Source organism: Triturus cristatus, chromosome 3_2, assembly GCF_964204655.1.
Source record: "Triturus cristatus chromosome 3_2, aTriCri1.1, whole genome shotgun sequence".
NCBI classification, from domain to species: Eukaryota; Metazoa; Chordata; class Amphibia; order Caudata; family Salamandridae; genus Triturus; species Triturus cristatus.
Window position 1 is genome coordinate 492040854 of NC_140584.1, and position 20472 is coordinate 492061325.

The 20472-nt window shown below is 51.9% G+C and overlaps 1 protein-coding gene and 2 non-coding genes across 3 annotated transcripts in view; all 3 read left to right on the forward strand.

Moving 5' to 3' along the window:
* IPO7 (importin 7) overlaps positions 1 to 20472 on the forward strand; it is a 275583-nt gene that overhangs the window by 53910 nt on the left and 201201 nt on the right. The window contains exons 13-15 of the mRNA XM_085648158.1: positions 14246 to 14335; positions 14855 to 15020; positions 15380 to 15540. Of these exons, the coding sequence (XP_085504284.1) occupies positions 14246 to 14335; positions 14855 to 15020; positions 15380 to 15540 (417 nt within the window). The remainder of the gene's footprint in view (positions 1 to 14245; positions 14336 to 14854; positions 15021 to 15379; positions 15541 to 20472) is intronic.
* LOC146857600 (small nucleolar RNA SNORA23) lies at positions 14508 to 14685 on the forward strand. Its single transcript, XR_014980364.1, has one exon. It is a non-coding gene; the product is annotated as a small nucleolar RNA SNORA23 (small nucleolar RNA).
* LOC146857601 (small nucleolar RNA SNORA23) lies at positions 15598 to 15776 on the forward strand. Its single transcript, XR_014980363.1, has one exon. It is a non-coding gene; the product is annotated as a small nucleolar RNA SNORA23 (small nucleolar RNA).

The window sequence follows — 20472 nt, forward strand, 5'->3', positions numbered from 1 at the left end:
GATTTGTCTCCTTACAGTCTACCTACATTATGTTTTATTACAAGGTTTGGTTTGTATTGTAAGTGCGCGCACATGACCCAAAATTAGATTCCCATCTCCTCCCTCCCTGCTTTTTTACTTGTCTTATGTTTCAGCTGTACTACAGTGGATATGGATCTGAAAAACACGTTGGATTTCTCACCTTAGAATATCCCCAGGCGTCAGGCTGGATTCGTCAGCAATACCCCTTGCGCGTCGCTAGTAGGCGTCTGCGGCTCCGCGTCCGTTGTCGGCGTCATGCGCCGGAATGACGTCGCCTGAGTACTTGGACGCCGCCCTCGCGCGCTGACGTCAGGTCTTCTTTTTTCCGCGCCAGACAGCGCTGATCCGGGAAGAGCTTACCCCGTAGTCAATTTTTGACTAAACTTTTTGACTCTTTTTGGTCTTTTGTCGACTCTACTCTGGTGCCGGTAGAATGCCTGGATTAAAGGCCTGTGACGCCTGTCATCGCCTGATGTCGGTGACAGATCACCATCGCCGGTGCCTTTACTGCCTGGGGGCTGACCACGACGCGGAGTCGTGCCCCGACTGTCAGGCCTTGACCTCGAAGGCTAGGCGGGAGCGGTCCTGTAAGCTTCTCGAGCTTCGGCACTCGGCTCCGCGCCGCTCACGGTCCAGGAGGAGGTCCAAGAACCGGTTGCGGAGCCGCAGTCATCATCCTCGCTTGTAGGGCTCGAAGTCTGCGGGTAAGTCGAAGCGGTCCAAGAGGCGACACTGCTCTTCGGACTCCCCTCACCGGTCGCGCGACTCGGCCGAGGGCCGCCCCCGTCCCGCCCCCATATCTGCCGGTCCCTGGGACTGACGCGACTCCGGCGGTCAGTGCCTTCCTCTCTGCCATGAGGGGCCTGGCTCCGCCGTCGACTCCTGCCGGCGCGCTTTCAGGCCATGCGGGCTCGACTGGGCGACCTCGCGTGCTGGCGGCGCCGTCGACTGCTTCGATCCAGACGCCACAGGTCCCTGAGGGATCCAACCCTGGATCAGTCGGCGCCGGTCGACCTCACGACGCCTCCTCTGCCGGCGCCGACACCGGTTCCACCTCCGGCACAGTCTCCGGACACCGCCGTTCCCCGGTTTAGCCCCTGTCCAGTCCCGGCACCGCAACCAACGCTGATCGATGGTATCATCTACCGTCCGGCTCCGATCGTTCCTCCTGTTTATCAGGAATCTGATGACAGGGGCGACTGGGAGGGGTCTGAGGACCCTATGGCCCTCCACGGTCAACTTTCACAGGACTGGGCAGACTAACTGGGGGATGCCAGTGGTCTGGACACTTCGCCGGACGCTGGCTTCATCTCGCCTCCGACTGTGGCTTCGGAGGAAGGTGCATCTTTTTCCGTGGTGCTGCGCAAGGCGGCCGAAGCCCTGGGGCTCGAGTTGCCTGCTGTGGTCGTGAGGACTAATATCCTCAGAGGTGCTTCAACCGTCGGCAAGCTCCACTGAGCCTCTGCTGCAGTTTAATGAGGCCCTCATTGACGTTCTGCAGGGCACTTGGTCCAAGCCCTCCACAGTCCCTCCTGTAGACCAGAACGTTGCCTGGCGCCACCGCCCTGCTCCAGGCGACCCCAGTTTCCTCTCCCAACACCCCACCCCTGAGTCTGGTTATCCAGGCCTCAACCTCCCAATCCTCCTTCCCGTCCGCTCCTCCGGATCGGGAATCCAAGAGGTTGGAACAGTTTGGCAAGAAACTGTTCTCGTCCCTGAGTTTGGGGCTGCCGTCTTTGAATACCGCTTGCCTTTTGGACAGTTATTCCCACTCTGTGGGATACGGTGGAGGACGTGCTGCCCTTGTGTCCGGTGGAGGCCGAACACGACTCACCCCCAAGTGCTTGCTGACGGTCGAGATGCAGCACGGCACGCTATACGGTGTGGACTTGACACCACGGACTTGCTGGATCGGGCGATTTCCACCACGGTGGCGCTTCGGCGTCACGCCTGGTCCACGTCATTTTCGGGGGATGTCCAGAGTTCCATCATGGACATGTCCTTTGATGGCACTCGACTTTTTGGTGAGAAGGCGGACCGTGCGCTGGCTCGTTTCAAGGACTCCTGGGCCACAGCCAAGTCCTTGGGCCTTTCGGCCCCGCGGCCGCAAACTACCGCCTTTCGTGTCCAAGGAAGGGGCGCCTCCTCACGTCTGCCCAGCCACCGGCCGCAGAACCAACCTGGATGTGGATTCTGCCGAGGCAGTACTGGAGGTCAACGTGCCGGTCAGTCCACATCCACCCCGGCAGCATCCGCCTCAAAGCCTTCCTAGTCCGAGCTTTCAGGCCCGTTCAATGCCAGTGGGCGGCAGGATTCACCATCACCTGCTCCACTGGCGCTCCATCACGTCGGACAAGTGGGTGCTGCAAATCGTCTGAAGGGGCTACTCCCTCCCCTTCGAGATGACCCCTCCAGCCATGCCCCTGCTGAACCGCCGTCTGTCAGGGGATCATTTGCATCTTCTACGCGAGGAAGTTTCGGCCCTCTTGGCCAAAGAGGCCGTCTAGCGCGTTCCTGGTCTGGAAGTAGGTCGTGGTGGTTCCGACTACTTTCTGGTTCCCAAGAAGGGCAAAGGGGGGCCTACGCCCGATCTTGGACCTCAGGAGCGTCAATGCCTTCCTCCGGGAGGACCGGTTCAAGATGCTCAGGTTCTGGCTGCCCTAGACCCTGGGGACTGGATGGTAGCTTTGGACTTGCAGTCGTTTATTTCCACATCCCCGTCCTGCCGGCCCACCGGCGTTACCTGCGGTTCGCGGTGGGTCAGGAGCACTTTCAGTTAACCGTGCTCCCCTTCGGCCTCACCCGTGCCCCTCGGGTGTTCACGTAAGTGATGGCGGTGGTCGCAGCACATCTGCGCCGATCAGGGGTTCCAGTCTTCCCCTATCTCGACGACTGGCTGTTGAAGGCGGGCTCGCCCCAGCAAGTCGTCTCCCACCTCCAGACTACAGCCGACCTCCTGCACTCGCTGGGGTTCTCCATCAATGTGCCGAAGTCTCACCTGAGTCCCTCCCAGAAGCTCCTTTTCATCTGTCCGGGGAAGTGTCGTGCAGGTGTTCAGACAACACCACGCCATGTGGTATTGCAACAAACAGGGCGGGATGGGGCCGTGGACCCTTTGCCAGGAGGCTCTGTGCCTCTGGACATGGCTGGAACATCAGGGCATCACCCTGGTGGTTCAACATCTGGCGGGCTCTCTGAACGCCAGAGCAGACTAACTCAGCCGCCGGTGCATGATGGATCACGAATGGCGTCTGAACTCGGATGTGGCGCAAGGTCTCTTTCTGCAGTTGGGAGAGCCTTGTTAAGATCTATTTGCCACCGAAGAGAATGCGCAATGTCAGCCGTTCTGCGCGTTGGCATTTCCAAGGTGGCACTCGCTCGGAGACTCTTTTCGTCGCGAGTGGAGTTGCGGTCTGTCATCTTGGTGGCTCCGGACTGGGCACGAAGGTACTGGTATACCGCACTACTCAGTATGTCCATCGATCCCCCGATCCGACTGCCTCTTCAGGAGGACCTTCTGTCGCAGTAGCAGGTGACTGTCCTCCACCCGAACCTGTCCAGCCTCCACCTCCATGCGTGGAGATTGAGCCGCGACAGTTGATGCCATTTGACTTGCCTCCTGAAGTCTGTGATGTCATTTTGGCAGCCAGGCGTCCCTCCACAAAGACGGTATACGCCTGCCGGTGGAACAAATTTGTGGCCTGGTGCACAGCAAAGGCTGTGGATCCCCTTTCTGCCCCTCTTTCTGAGGTTCTTCTTTCTTTCGCCCAGCAGGGCTCTGCTCTGGGCACCTTGAAGGGCTATCTTGCTGCAATCTCTGCTTTATTAAGGCTTCCTGATCCGCCTTCTCTTTTCAAGTCCCATGTTGTCTCACGTTTTCTCAAGGGCATTACTCATGTGTTCCCTCCTGTTCCATTCGTAATGCCTCAGTGGGACTTGAACCTTGTTATCACTTTTCTGATGTGCGCTCCCTTTGAGCCCCTTCACAACTGTCCCATTCGTCTACTGACTCTGAAAACTGCCTTCCTGGTGGCTATCACCTCCGCTAGGCGGGTGAGTGAGCTCCACGCTCTGTCAGCTAAGCCTCCCTTCCTTTCGGTTCATCCGGATAAGGTTGTCCTCCGGACATGTCCCTCTTTTCTTCCTAAAGTCGTGACTCCCTTTCACATCAGGCAATCTGTCACGCTGCGCACCTTCTTTGCGCCTCCGCATCCTTCAAAAGATGGAGAGGCTCCACCGTCTGGACCCAAAACGTGCTCCGTCATTTTATTCGGACCGCACAAAACCGTTCCGGGTGGACGACCAACTTTTTGTTGGATGTGTAGGTGCGAAGAAGGTGAAAGCTGTGCACAAGCGCACCATCTCACGATGGGTCGTGTTGTGTATTAAACTCTGCTATTCCTTGGCGAAAAAGGTCCCTCCTGTTGGCCTGCGAGCCCATTCCACCCGGGCCACAGCAGCAACAACTACCCTGGGACGGGGAGTCCCCTTGCAGGACATCTGTCAGGCGGCGACGTGGGCTTCACTGCACACGTTCGCCAAGCACTATTGCCTGGACAGCCAAGTCCGGAGAGATGGCCACTTTGACCGTTCTGTTCTCCAGGACTTTCTGGTGTGATCTCGGTTCGCAGGCCCACCTCTGGGGTTGGTATTGCTGGGGTATCTATTCTAAGGTGAGGAATCTAACTAACGTGTTTCTTTCAGATGAACAAGTTACTTACCTTCGGTAACGATGTATCTGTAAAACATTAGTTAGTTAGATTCCTCACTGACCCACCCAGCCTCCCCGTTCTGCGAACCGACATCTAGGGTTAAGGTTCTCCCTTTCAGGGCCCTAGATTTCTTGGCACAAGTGTCGCTCTTGCATGGCTCGGTGTCCCTGGCGCGGAAAGGTATGTATAAGAACTGACAGCGCGCGAGTGTGGCGTCTAAGTACTCCGTCATTCTGGCGCACTACGACGGACGCGGAGCCGCAGACTACGCCTACCGACGCGCAAGGGGTATTGCTACAAAAACTTTCCGGATCCAGCCTGACGCCTGGGGATATTCTAAGGTGAGGAATCTAACTAATGTTTCTTACAGATACATAGTTACCGAAGGTAAGTAACTTGTTCTTCTAACACCTGGCATCAGCCCGGAATCGCGAACCCTGCACACTCTGTCCACTCCAGCACAGGCTAGGCTTGGCAAGTGCAAAGACCCCGAGGATGTCCCCTCGGTGACTGTGACCCTGAATCCGGCACCCCAAGACCCACCTCGACGCTCCTGATGCCTGCAGTCTCAGAACCAGGGACCCCCCTCCCCCACCACGATCAACAGAGGGTAAGACTTCCCAACTTCAAAAGGCACTTCTGCACCCGATGCCGTGAGGCCCCCTGTGCCTGACTCCTGGGTACCTACCTATCCTCTAACTACCCAACTTACCTCTCGAAGTGGTGGTGGCACCTGAAGAATCTTCGTCCCCGAGCTTGCAGCCTTTGTTAGTCCTTGAGCTTTCCCATTTGAAATCCATTGAGCACCCAGCCGCCCGAATGGCCCTGGCAGTATGACTTCTACTCCTACCAACTTCCCCATTTGCCCTGAGCAAGTGACCAGGAGCTCAGCTCCCACAGCCCTGTGGCCTGCTAGTCAGCAGCCACCAACTAAGGCCACCCTTCCTCCCATAGGATAACATTAGGCTTAACTCGCACTGCACCCGGCTGCCCCTGTGCCGCTGAGGGTGTAACAACTGTAGTTACCTGACCCTGGGAGACCCCTGAGTCTATGCCCAAAACCTTAACTCTGCCAATTGAGTACTTGCACAAAAGCCGTTAACTCACTTTTCTTCCATAGGGTAACCATGACTGGTTTCTTCTGAAATTTCTTCTAAATGTGGACTTTCTAAAACTATTCACCTAAAATCAACCGAGTAACACAAACTGAAATACTCACCTGCTATTAGGAGAGATCCCAGGGCTGGATCTTGGTGCCCAGCACTGACCCTGAAAAGTTCTTAGAACTATACTTACCACTAACTCAATTTTCTCCCATAGGTAACCATTGCCTGTTTTTCTGTGAAATTTGTTCCGATTGTCGATTTTTGCAAACCACAAAGATTCTTTAAAAATGGTACCCACTGTGAAAACTTAACTTACCTGTTTTAGATAGAGGTCCCAGTACTGAGTCTAGGAGCCCAGTACTGGATTACAAAAGTAACATGAACATACTTTACCCGTAACGTAAATTTTCTCCCATAGGAAACCATTGAATGTTTTTCTATTAAATTTCTTCTGTCGATTTTGCAAACTTATAAATATTCCTTAAAAATCGCCTGTTTAACTTAAACGCAGATTCTCAACTGCTTACAGGTGGTACACTAGTGCTAGGATCCAACACTGACCTAGACAAAGTAACCATAACCCCACTTACCTGCTAAGTGAATTTCCTTCTATAGGATAACATTGGTAATTTGATTAGCAAAAGTTGTGTTAACTTTTAAAATGGCAAAATATTGCTTAAAAATCACCACAGTAACCAAAACTAATTTACTCGTTTCCAAGAACTGTCCCAGGACTTAATCTAGGATCCAGTCCTGGAGTTAGAAAAGTAATCTTGAGAGTAATCAAGTGCACATAACTTAAAATTCCCATTGCGCTCAATGTATTATTGTGTTGCCTATTGCAACAAAACTATTATCTGCAAAAGTCAATTTCTTCTCTGGCCACATGTCAGCCCCTGGTAAATGGTACCCTAAGGTGTGAGAAAGTGTCTCTGTATATACTGTTCCCAAATAGGTACAGAATCCACCGTCCCCAGAGGTTAAAGTTAGATATAACTTTGGCACACCATGTTGGGACATTTTAAAGACTGCCTCTCTACCTTAGCTACTCCTTCAGGGTAGGCCCCTGCCTGCAGGTTTAATTCTGGCACTACTCGGGCTACACCAGTTTCTGCTCCCCCACAGGCTTGTAGCATTGGCTCAAGTTCAGAGGAACCCACCTACAGTCTATGGTGCCATCTCTAGTGCATTCAGCACTGCTTAATTGCTGTTTTCCTAGTAGATTTAAGCACCGCGTCTATCTTCCAAGTCCTCAGATATTATCCAGGTGACCAACAAAATGGTTTATCCAGGCTTTTATGTCCTTTCCTGGGACCCTGAGAATTCCTTGGATGGAGGCACTTTTCAGATCAGATTCCTAGGCTCTGGAAAAGACTAATAGAAATTATGAACACATACAGGAAAACTATGTGAAGGATGGCTGTGAGAAAGTGCCATCTTTCTTGCATGGCATGCCCCCACTTGTTGCTGAATTGCTGATGTACTTTGACTGAGCCATGGGCTCCTGCCAATCTGGTGCCCAGGACCTGTGTTCCTTCCCTAAAACTGCCTTGAGGCCTAAACCCAATTGGCATCTCTGACCGCATGTCAGCCCCTGGTAAATGGTACCCAGGGTCCTGTGACCAGAGAAGTACCCTAAGGTGTGAGAAAGTGGTGCAGAGAGTTAGGCCCAATGTTATCCTATGAGATGTAGGGGGGCCTTGGTTGGTGGCTGACTAGCAGGCCACGCGGCTGTGGGAGCTGGGCTCCTGGTCACTTACTCAGGGCAAGTGGGGAAGTAGATGGGTGTAGAGGTTGCACTGCTACAGCCACTCGGGCGGCTGAGTGCAGGGTGCTTTTGAGCCTTCGGGCGCTCAATTGATTTCAATGGGAAATCTCCGGTTTAGAAAGACTGCAAGCTCAGACGAAGATTCTTCAGGGGCCACCACCACTTCGAGAGGTAAGTTGGGTAGTTGGAGGATAGGTAGGTACCACTGAATTGGGCACAGGGGGTCGCAGGGCGCCGGGTGCAGGGGTGCCTTTTGGTGTTGGGAAATCTTACCCTATGATCGCGGTTGGGGGGGGGGGGGGGGGGGCACCTTGTTCTGAGGCTGCAGGCTTCTTCAGGAGTGTTGAGGGAGGTCCTTTGGTGCCAGACTCTGGGTCACAGTCGCCGTGGGGTCGTCCTCGTGGTCTTTGTTCACTCCGGCACAGGCCAGGCTTGGCTGGTGCAGTGTGTGCTGGGTTCGTGGTTCCGGGCTGCTGCCAGGGATTAGAAGTAGATTTTGAGTAGAGCCTCTACTCATGGGAGTCTCGGGGGTTTAAAGTCAAAAGGTAGCCAGGTCCTCCGGTGTTTGTGAGGTTGCTGGCCACAGGAGATGCCGGGTTGGAGCAGGAGCAGGTTCGAGGGTCGACAGGCCGGTAGGCCTGGGGCCAAAGCAGTTAGTGTCTTCCTCTTAGCAGCTGCAGGGCAGGTCTTCTTTCTTCTAGCTCTTCTTCGGATTTTTGGAATCTGGAATCGGGGGGGTGGATGGTTCAGGGTGCCCCTAAATACTAGATTTAGGGGCGTTGCAGGTAGGTGAAGGGCAGGGACCAACGGGTCCCTGTCCTGGGGTGGGTGCACCCCCGATCCTGCCTCTCCTCTCCTGTGGGTGGGGGGCAGTAGCCTAATCCTGATTGGGCAGGGCTCCCCATCTTCAAGATGGCGAGAGCCCGGGGATGTGCTTCACCTCGCCTCCCCCCACCTGAGGCGTGGGGTGGGTGTGAGAAAGTGCCATCTTTCTTGCATGGTATGCCCCCACTTTTTGCTAAATTGCTGAATGTACTTCGATTGAGTGTACCCTGGGTTCCTGCCATCAGGTGCCCAGGGCCTATGTTCCTTCCTTAAACCACACAAACTCCAAATTGGCAAACCCTAGCCACATGTCAGCCCCTAGTAAATGGTACCCTAGGTACCCAGGGCCTTGTGGCCAGGGAAGGCCTCTAAGGGCTGCAGCACTCATTGTGCCACCCTCAGAGGCCCTGTACCCTTACACACACTGCCCTTGCAGGCTGAGTGTCTGGGTGCAGGACAAAACAAAGAGTCGACATGGTACACATCACTGTGTACCATGCCCATCACCTACACTGCCAAGGCATATGTCAGCCACCCCTCTAGCTGGGTGCATTACGCCTATGGTGTGGGCACAGGAGCCCTGTGCCCCTACAGTACCCGGGTCCATTCCTGGGCACTGTAAGTGCAGTGCTGTCATTTAAGAGTACATGGTGCTGAGAGCTTGTCAAACACGAGCCCCACAGCACCATATTGGCACCACTGAAGCCTGGGAAGTTTGGTATCAAACTTCTCAGCACATTGAACCCACACTGATGCCAGTGTAGGATTTAATGTACTAAGCACCCCAGAGGGCATCTTAGAGATGCCCCCTTACAGCTAACTTACAATCCACGTCTGCTCTGAGGCTGCCCAGGCTGCCACACAGCAGACTCGTTGCTGGACCCCTGGGTGGGAGAGCCCCTGCTCTCCCGGGCCTGCAACAATGCACATCCTGGGTGAGGTGAGAAATCTCCTCCCCCAGGATGAGCAAAGGGAAGCTTCAAAGGCAGGCCGCCATTTGGAGTTTCCCCAGGCCACTGCAACCCCCCACTCTGGCGGGAAGCTTGGCCGGAAACCCCATACAAGGACAGGGGATGTGCCAGCCTGCCCACCCCACCCCTCAGGTGGGGGAGGTGAGGTGAAGCACATCTCCGGGCTCTCGCCATCTTGAAGATGGGAGGCCCTACCCTATCAGGATTAGGCTACTGCCCCCCTCCCACAGGAGAGAGGCAGGATAGGGGGTGTACCCACCCCAGGACAAGGGCCCATTGGTCCCTGGCCTTCACCTACCTGTAATGCCCCTAAATCTAGTATTTAGGGGCACCCTGAACCTTCCTTCCTTAGATTCCAGATAGAAAATTACAAGAAGAACATGAAGAACAAAGACCTGCCCTGCAGCTGCTAAAAAGAGAAGAAGACACCAACTGCTTAGGCCCCAGCCCTACCGGCCTGTCGACTCTCGAACCTGCACCAGCGCGGCATCTCTCGTGGCCAGTAACCTCAACAACCCCGGAGGACCTGGCTACCTTTTGGCTCTAAGCCCCTGGGACTCCCATGAGTAGAGGCTCTACTCAAACCTATTTTTAACCCCTGGCAGCAGCCCGGGACCGCGGACCCAACGCACTCTGCACCAGCCAAGCCTGGCCAGTGCCGGAGTGGACAAAGACCCTGAGGACGACCCCACGGCGACTGACCCAGAGTCCGGCACCCAAGGACCCCCCTCGACGTCCCGGAAGAAGCCTGTAGCCTCAGAACCAAGTGCCACCCCAACCGCGATCAACTAGAGGGTAAGATTCCCGACGTCAAAAGGCACCCCTGCACCCGGCGGCCCCTTGTGCCCAATCCCGGGGTACCCACCTAACCTACAACTACCCAACTTACCTCTCAGAAGTGGTGGTGGCACCTGAAACATCCTCGTCCCCGAGCCTGCAGCCTTTTTCCAAACCGGAACATTCCCATTGATTTCCATTGAGCGCCCGAAGGCTCAAGCACCCTGCACCCAGCCGCCCGAGTGGCCCTGGCAGTGCCCTCTCTACACTAACCTACTTCCCCACTTGCCCTGAGTAAGTGACCAGGAGCCCAGCTCCCACAGCTGCGTGGCTTGCCAGACAGCAGCCACCAACCAAGGCCCCCCCCTATCCCTCATAGGTTAACATTGGGACTAACTCTCTCTGCACCCAGCCGTCCTGAAACCGCTGAGGGTGAACCAACTGTACCTACCTGACTCTGGGGGACCCCTGAGTCCATACCCGGAATTTCAACTCTGCCAGTCGAGTACTTACCCTTAAACCGCTAACTTCATTTTCCTCATAGGGTAACATTGACTGGCTTTTTCTTCAAAAATCTTCTAAGTGTGAACTTTTCAAAACTGCAAAAATTCACTAAAAATCAGCCAAGTGACAAACGAATTTACTCACCTGCTCCTAGGTGAGCTCCCAGTGCTGGATCTTGGTGCCCAGCCCAGACCCTGAAAAGTGTTCACAACTATACTTACCTCTAACTCATTTTTCTCCCATAGGGAACCATTGTCTGCTTTTCTGTGAAATTTCTTCTAAGTGTCTATTTTTGCAAATTTGAAATATTCTTTTAAAATCGTACCATTTCTGCAAACGAAATTACTTACCTGTTTTTGATAAGGACCCCAGTCCTGGGTCTAGGTACCCAGTCCTGGATTACTAAAGTAACGATAAAGTACTCTACCTGCAATTTGAATTTCTTGCCATAGAGATCCATTGAATGTTTTCTTTGAAATATTTTCTAAGTGCTAACTTTTGAAATAGCTAAATATTATTTAAAAATCATTACAGTTATTAAGTCGACTCATCACTTGATTCTGAATACTGACCCAAGGCTGGTTCTAGGAGCCAGACCTGGAATTCCAAAAGTAATCTGAAAAGTAATTTGTTACAAATAACCTGAATTTACCATTGAGCTCAATGCATTGTTATGTTTAGGAAATATGATTGTTTATTGCAACCAACTGTGACTGTTTACACATTTATTGCTTAAGACAAAAGTATTTATATTCAACCTCTCATTTTGAGAAAGTATATTTTTACCCCCTTTGTGGTTCTAAAAATAAAACAAGCATATATTTTATATATATATATAAACCATTGGCCTAGAGTTCAGTTATTGAGTGTGTGAAACCATTTGCTGACTGGGTGTGTACAATAAATGCTTTACACTGTCCTCTGGTACTGCCTTACTGCTCGACCAAGCTACCACTTTTGAGAGTAAGGTCATACCTAACTTTGACCTCTATCAGCCTCTGGGGGACTGTGGACTATGTACACCCTGTACCTATTAGGGAACAGTATATACAGAGCCACTTTCTCACAATATGTGATAAAGCATACTGTGCTATATGGCATACTTACTTGATAGATCTGTATAATGTACAGTATATAATCTGAAAATGTCAATAAAAATGTGACAAAGTGGGGTTATGAGTACTTTTTCTAGGTCGGTGTTGGATCCTGGATCCAGCACTAGTGTACCACCTGTAAGCAGTTGAGAAACTGCGTTTAAGTTATACAGGCGATTTTTAAGGAATATTTATAAGTTTGCAAAATCGACACTTAAAAGAAATTTCAAGTTGCGGGTAATGTATGTTCTCGTTACATTTGTAATCCAGTGCTGGGCTCCTAGGCTCAACACTGGGGCACCTATCTAAAACAGGCAAGTAATTACGTTTTCACAGTTGGTAGGATTTTTTTAAAGAATATTTGTAGTTTGCAAAAATCGACACTTAAAAAAATTTCACAGAAAAACAGTCAATGGTTTCCTATGGGAGAAAATTGAGTTAGTGGTAAGTACGGTTGTAAGTACTTTTCAGGGTCAGTGCTGGGCACCAAGATCCAGTACTGGGATCTCTCTTAATAGCAGGCGAGTATTTCCGTTTTCGTTACTCGGTTGATTTTAGGTGAATATTTTAAAGTTTAGAACCATTCGAGAGGTAAGTTGGGTAGTTGGAGGTTAGATAGGTACCCAGGAGTCGGGCACAGGAGGCCGCAGGGCGCTGGGTGCAGGAGTGCCTTTTGATGTCGGGAAATCTTACCTTCTGTTGATTGCGGTTGGGCAGGGTCCCTGGTTCTGAGGCTGCAGGCGTCCGGAGCATCGAGGTGGGTCCTTGGGTGATGGATTCGGGGTCAGTCGCCGGGGGGACGTCCTCGAGGGTCTTTGTCCACTGCGGCACAGGCCAGGCTTGGCGGGTGCAGGGTTTGCGGTTCCAGGCTGATGCCATGGGTTAGAAATTTGCTTTGAGCAGAGCCACTGATCATGGGAGTCCCAGATGCTCAGTCGCAAGGTAGCCAGGTCCTCCGTGGTTTGTGAGGTTGCTGGCCATAGGAGGTGCCGGGATTTAGCAGGAGCAGGTTCGAGGGTCGACAGGCCGGTAGGGCTGGGGCAAAAGCAGTTGGTGTCTTCCTCTTCTTAGCAGCTGCACTGCAGGTCTTTCTTCTTCTTTGCTTTTTTGGAATCTGAGGAGGGAAGGTTCATGGTGCCCCCTAAATACTAGATTTAGGGGCGTTACAGGTAGGTAAAGGGCAGGGACCAATCGGTCCCTGCCCTGGGGTGGGTACACACCCCCCTATCCTGCCACTCTCCTGTGGGAGGGGGGCAGTAGCCTAGTTCTGATTGGGCAGGGCCTCCCATCTTCAAGGTGGCGAGGGGTGGGGTTGGCAGAGGCTGGCACATCCCCTGTCCTTACATAGGGTTTCCGGCTAGTCTTCCCGCCAGATTGGGGGTCGGAACCAGTGGGGGCCAGTTGCTGGGTACAGCAACTGGCCTGGAGAAGCTCACAAAGGTGGCATGCCTTCTCCCTCGCGCTGCCTCCCTCGCGCTGCCTCCCTCGCGCTGCCTCCCTCGCGCTGCCTCCCTCGCGCTGCCTCCCTCGCGCTGCCTCCCTCGCGCTGCCTCCCTCGCGCTGCCTCCCTCGCGCTGCCTCCCTCGCGCTGCCTCCCTCGCGCTGCCTCTCTCGCGCTCTCTCTCGCGCTCATATAAATACGAACATATGCATTTAATGTACCTGAAAGTTTGTAAAACACTAATAAAAGCGAAGCTAAAGCCGCCTAATTACACACAGAATTGCTTTAACTTAAACGTGGGCGAGATCTATTGCATTTTTAATGCTTGTTTAGATTTTTCATAGGCTCGTGGAACCTTTCCTCCTCTTTCATAGGCGTAACTTCCCTCCGTATGTGCTACAAAATCCAACAGGGATATGGTTTTGTAGGAAAACAGTTTGAGCCCATCCCCCTGTTTTAGACTCTGTGTCGGCAGCAAACCCTATAGTGTTGAATGTTTAAGTAGCTTTGTTGACACTTTGTTGTGGATTCCCAGCTTAATGGCTGGGAGTAAACAAAGCGAATCTATGAAGGATAAAAATAGAGCTCTATATTGAGTAACTTTTTTTTCTAGTTGTAAGATTATATTTGGGGATTTGAAATTGTATGCTGGGGTTGGTCCACTGCCTGGTTAAGTGGTGCTGCTCTAACAAAAAGGAAGGTTTTTATTGGGCTGGCAATTCTCCAATATAGAACCCTCTTTCCATTAACATGACGGTCCCTATTAACACACAAGCCTACTGCAATTGTTCATTTTCCTGTAGCGATTGAGACTCCAGCCGCTACAGAGTACTCATAAATTATGACTTTTTTGGGAGCAGCATCTTTAAATTGATTATGTAGAACGATCTGTACTATTGAGCTGCAGATAATTCACTGGGCTTTGCAAACCTACTAAACATTTCCATTTCTCTGCACCATTGTGCATGTTTTTCTTCATCTTAATGAAAGACATTGGATTACCTTCTACTTTTTTTTTTCTTACAGAAAAAGATCTACAAGGATCAGATGGAATTCATGTTGCAAAATCACGTTTTCCCCCTTTTCAGCAATGAGCTAGGCTATATGAGAGCTCGGGTAAGACAGCAACACCATGGAGGCTTCTAATGTAATTAAGCTTTTGGGGAACTGTCTAAACAATCCAATCAAAATAGTTTACCTAAAGAAAATTACTTCACTATATGTATTCTTGTGAAAGTTACCTGGAGGACAGACTGATAATTCTGTTTGAGTTCTAGCAAGTGGCTACAGATCATAGTGTGCATGGTGTTAGTCTATGTTTAATACAGCCAGTGTGCGTTTTGCATTCTGTTTGTATTGCTCACACTGAACCTGTGGCCATAGATTAATATGAGATCATAGTACTGGTCTAGTGATGCCTTAAGGGCAGAAGTACCGCTGGCCAGCCTCCAAACTCTCACACAGGTCAAGCTGTCTTTCAGATATTGCGAGATGTCAGATTATGTTGTAGGTTTTGACATAAGGAAACTTAATTAATATTTATATTAGACTGGAAAATTAAAATATCAGGTTTTATGGCTGAAATTTCAAGCGGTAGTACAGTGTTTGAATGGAATTAATTTAATTTGTTTCTAGGCCTGCTGGGTGCTTCATTATTTCTGTGAAGTAAAGTTTAAGAATGACCAGAACTTGCAGACAGCCCTCGAGTTGACACGAAGATGCCTGATTGATGATAGAGAAATGCCTGTAAAAGTTGAAGCTGCCATTGCCCTCCAGGTTCTAATCAGCAACCAAGAGAAAGGTATCAATCTTAACTCAATCCAGCGTGTATACTCTACAGGAAGCACTATTTGCTGCAGGTGGTTTATAGGTTACAATACACTCGTGCATGCCACACCATGCTACTCTAAAAATATTATGGGTTAGACTTTTTATTTGCTTATGACCATATATTTAGCAGGTTTTCTGAGACACCTTTAGACCCTTTGGTGAACGTTGTGTTCCTAGTAATGGCATGCTAGATGGCTGTCTGGTGCCGACTATTCCAATTTATGCCCTAATTAATGTGGCATTGCACAGACATGAAGGAGTGATGCTGACCAATACATGTAATTTGTCAAGATTTCACCAGGTTGATTTCTTCCTTTTGGTTTTGTACAGCTAAGGAATATATAACACCATTTATTCGACCAGTGATGCAAGCGCTGCTTCACATTATAAGAGAAACCGAAAATGATGATCTTACAAACGTAATTCAGAAAATGATTTGCGAGTACAGTGAAGAAGTTACACCTATTGCTGTAGAAATGACCCAACATTTGGTAAGTTTAAGCAACAGCTTCTGAAAAGCTTAATTTACACATTTGCAGTAGTGGCTGCTATATTTGTGTGCATAGTATTAGTCTGTGTCTGGTAGTGCAGTTGATTTGCGTTTTGCAATTAGCTGTTCTATTTGCACGAAACCTGCAGCCATATATTAATATGAGATCATAGTACTGGTCTAGTGATGTCTGATTGGCAAACTAGCACTGGCCAGCCTCCAAACTCTCAGACAGTTCTCGTAGAGCTTGACCATAAATTAATGACTAAATTGCATTAACACTTGTAAATAGCGCTATATGTTGTATAGAGGAGTCACTGTTAATTAAATTATATGGAATGTTTGTAAAAATTACAAGTCGCTTGTCAGATTTTGCCAGAGGATCATAAACAAAAAACTGTTAATTTACTGACTTCTGGGTACACTTGACTCTTTGCACTGTACCCTGTTTGCCATTCTTATTTTAAAAAAAACAAAAATTCATTTATTGCATCCTCTAAATTCAGTTAACTTCCATGGTCCAGCTGGGTGAAGTGATTTATTTCTTATTTTTTTTTTCAATTTCTTTTTAGATCAGAAGGTTGGGAGGTGGACGGAGTGGGGGGGGGGAAGCTTAGCTCTAACCAATTTAGCAAACCAGTACCCTGTTTGGTGAACAGTTTCCATAAGAACATGTGCTTGCCCTTGGTAGCAGTAGCACAAATCAGCAGGCCATTCCTCAGAAAAGTGAGTTAAGAATTAAAGCTGTGCACCAATTTTAATGCCGGGAACTCAAACTGTGAAATCCCCAAACGGATTTAGTGGGAGAAGAAAATTTGAATGATTAAAAGACCCTAAAACATAAATATTAGATAAGAATCAGAATAAATTACTTTTTGAAGAAAATGTACAGAAGTGATGTCATTCAGTGGTAGCCTGTGTATGCCCCAAAAGCTCCCACCAGATACCACTCATGCTTTAAAAAAAAAAAGAATGCAGCTGCCAGAACACCAAAGTGCTCCTGCTCTCAGAGACCGAAGGTTCTGTAGTAGGGGATCTCTGTGTATAGTCATAATCTATGAATAATCCCCGCCCATGTGCGGGGACCCCGGAGCAATCAAAAATATCTCTTAAGCTGTCCCGCATTTGCAAACCTGCAAAGACACTTAAGAGACAGACAAAATAATACAGCCTAATCACCACAAGGCTGCACTGGCCAGCACTTCCTCTGAAGTGAACACAAAAGCCAAAATAAAGTTGAAATGTCATTTTTATTCACATTTGACATGTTCCTTTATTATCACAAACTCCCTTCACCAAAATCCCTTTAAACAATAGAGAGGAAGGGGTGGACAGACAAGCCCTATAGGCTGTCATTATGTGTCTGCTAAAGGGATACCGTGCCTTTAAGAAACTCTCCAGAGACCCCCGGTATCCCAGGATGCACAGCCAACACAAGTTACTTTCAGTTCTTTTTTCCGGCTCCTGCTAGCAGGACCCTGGAGCTTGAGCTCTACCCTTTTGGGTGGTTTAATTGATTAAAATCGGATTTTTTGGATTAAAAGTGGTTTCATTCGACGTCTAAAGCCTTTGTCTACTACTGCCTGCAATCTGGAGCAGTTTTGGCCCACTCTCAGCATGGCTTTATTCGATAAATGCCCTGAGTGTGGGAGGAAGAAGGCTAAGACGGACCCACATGAGGTGTGTATCCTCTGCTTGTCGCCCTCACATGTCCCAGCTGCCTGTGACATCTGCAGCACCTTTTCGAAAAGGACCCTGAGGGACCGGGAGAAGACTCTCCTTCAGGGACAGGAGAAGCAGAGGACCGGTGAGACTTCAGGGCATGGAGGGTCCCATTCCCCCTCCTCCGCCCATGCTTCAGCCCCTGGAGGGACCTCCGGGCAGAAAAAGGAGCTGAAACGACACCTACCGGCTGGTAGGTCGCGTTCGACGTTGAAGGCGACGACGTCGACGGCGAGAGAGAAGGCACCGGTATGTTCGCCGTCGATCCAGGGCTCTGGGTCGCGGCAGCCTCGGCGTTTGACGTCGAGGGAGGGGCCGGCGGGACCGGGTCGCCGTCGCAGGTGTCACGGTCGACGTCGACAACACATCGACGTCGTACCGAACCCCATGGACTGCACTCGCCGCCGTCTACCCACGGCTCGACGCTGACGGAGTCGACGCCGAGATCCCGGCGCCCGCCGTCAAGGCGGTCGACGTCGAGACACCAACGATCGACGTCGAGACACCAACGATCGACGTCGAGGCACCAACGATCGACGTCGAGGCACCAACGATCGACGTCGAGGCACCAACGATCGACGTCGAGGCACCAACGATCGACGTCGAGGCACCAACGATCGACGTCGAGGCACCAACGATCGACGTCGAGGCACCAACGATCGACGTCGAGGCACCAACGATCGACGTCGAGGCACCAACGATCGACGGCGATCAAGGCGGGGCTCGACTCCGAGGCAGACACCCCGGCGACGGCGATCAAGGCGGGGCTCGACTCCGAGGCAGACACCCCGGCGACGGCGATCAAGGCGGGGCTCGACTCCGAGGCAGACACCCCGGCGACGGCGATCAAGGCGGGGCTCGACTCCGAGGAGGCATGGGTCGACGTCGAGGAGACTTGGTTCGACGTCGAGGAGGCATGGGTCGACGTCGAGGAGACTTGGTTCGACGTCGAGAGGACGATCGACTGCGGGGCGGCACTCGTCGTCGAGGGCGAAGAGACGCCGTTCGAGGTCAAGGTACAGTTCGACGTCCCAGACATCGGGGAATACGTCCTCGGTGATTACGATCTCCAGTCGGGGATCGGGGAGGCGCGGACGTTCGCCTTCGGTGGCTTCCCCGCGGGACAGGCCCGCCAAGAAGAGAGTGGCCGCGAGCCCGGACAATGATGATGGGGGCTCTCCGGCTAGAAGTGATGGGGCTTCAGACCATCTGACCCCGCTGCGTACCCAGCGGCCTCCTTTGCCTCCGGTGCCCGACCTTCCACCGGCGCCTCCACCGGTGCCTGCACTGCCTCCTCCTCCTCAGCCTCCTCCTCCTCCTCCACCTCCTCCGCTGCCTCTGCCCGTGCCTCAGCTGCCTGCCTCGCCACCGCCTCCTCCCCCGAGGGTCCCTCACCGGCAGAGATCTCGCTCTCGCCCTCGCAGGCGATCACGGAGTAGGCGCAGATCCTCCACTCGCTCTGGACATGGTCGACGGAGGTATCGGTCCCGTTCCAGAGGGTCGAGGGGCACGTACTCTCCGGGGGCTGGCAAGTATTCGCCCTCGCTGTCAGAGACTCCTCCTACCCGCGTCTCTCCAGTGGATGACATTGCCACGTTCCAGGAGGTGTTGCTGAGAGGGGCTGCGAAGTTGGGGATATCAGTGACTACCCCTATTCCCACTACGTCTGTGATTTTTTAGACTTTGCATAAAGTACATCTGTCGCGCCCCCTCCTCCCGCTGGTCCCAGGACTGGAGGAACCTGCGATGGAGGTGTTCTTAACGCCGGCTGTGGTGAAGCCGGCGCCCTCGAGACTGTCAAAGAAATACAGGGCCCCTGACTCGGATCCGGCGTTCCTCAGAGTGGACCCCCCACCGGATTCTGTTATCGTGGCGGCGGCTCGTAAGCAACACTCTACGACGCCTTCCTCCACGGCTCCCCCGGATAAGGAGAGTCGCAAAATGGACTCCTTGGGGAGGAGGATGTGCTCCACGTCTGCTACTACAATGAAGGCCGCTAGCGCCTCCGCTCTGTTGGGGCGCTATGACAGATCTCTTTGGGACTCCCTGCAACAGTTCGCGGCCTCCCTGCCCAGAGACAAGAGGGAGGATTTTCAAGAGGTGCTGAACGAGGGCATGATGGTCTCTAATCAGATCATCAGTGCGGCGGGGGACGTGTCGTTGCTGGCGGCCCATGGGTACTGCCACGGCATACATATGAGGAGGCATTCCTGGCTGCGGCTGACTCCGCTCAAGCCGGAAGCGCAGCAGAAGATCGTCAATCTACCATTCTCTGGCACGACGTTATTCGGGTCGCATGCGGATGACGAGATGGCCCGCATGAAGGCTGAGGTGGAGACTCTGAAGGCGGTGGGGCTGGAGCGGCCTAAGGAGCAGAGGAGGTCCTTCCGTTCCTCGGGCAGGCGCTACACCAAGCAGAAGGGCCAAGGGCGTCAGTCGGGCCCCCAGCAACAGCCCCAGCAACAGCAGCAGTACCAGAGGCAGCCCTTTCAGAAGCGCCAGAGGGGCAGAGGCCAGCATCAGTCCTCGGCGGGGAACAAAGGCCCGTCCGGGTCGAAGCCCTGAAAAGTTACTTCCCCCTCATCCGTTACCCGCTCCGGTGGGGGGGGGGGAAGTATTCAACACTACCTGGCAGAGTGGAGGACAATAACACAGGACAAGTGGGTGCTGAATATTGTTTGCAATGGCTACTGTCTTCGTTCACCAGTTCGCCTCCACAGATTCCACCAGTGCGCTCCCTTTACATGGTGCGGGAGCTCCAGCGGGAGGCGGACGTTCTATTAAAAAAGAAGGCGATAGAAGCTGTTCCTTTGAGGCAAAAAGGAAAAGGTCTCTACTCACGGTTTTTTCTCGTAAGAAAAAAAGACAAGAACGAGTTCAGGCCTATTCTGGATCTGTTTCAAGCAAACAGGTGGATCCGCCGAGAAAAGTTCCGTATGTTGTCCCTGCATCAGATTTACCCTCAGTTGCATCGAGGAGACTGGCTGTGCGCCATAGATCTGCAGGACGCTTACTTTCATGTGCCGATCGCACCGAAGCATCGCAAGTTCCTGAGGTTTCTGGTAGGCAACAACCATTACCAGTATTCCGTACTCCCGTTTGGCCTGAAGTCTGCGCCACGGACGTTCTCCAAGTGCATGGCAGTGGTCGCGGCACACCTGCGGAAGACCAAGATGTTTGTGTACCCTTACCTGGACGACTGGTTGATCAA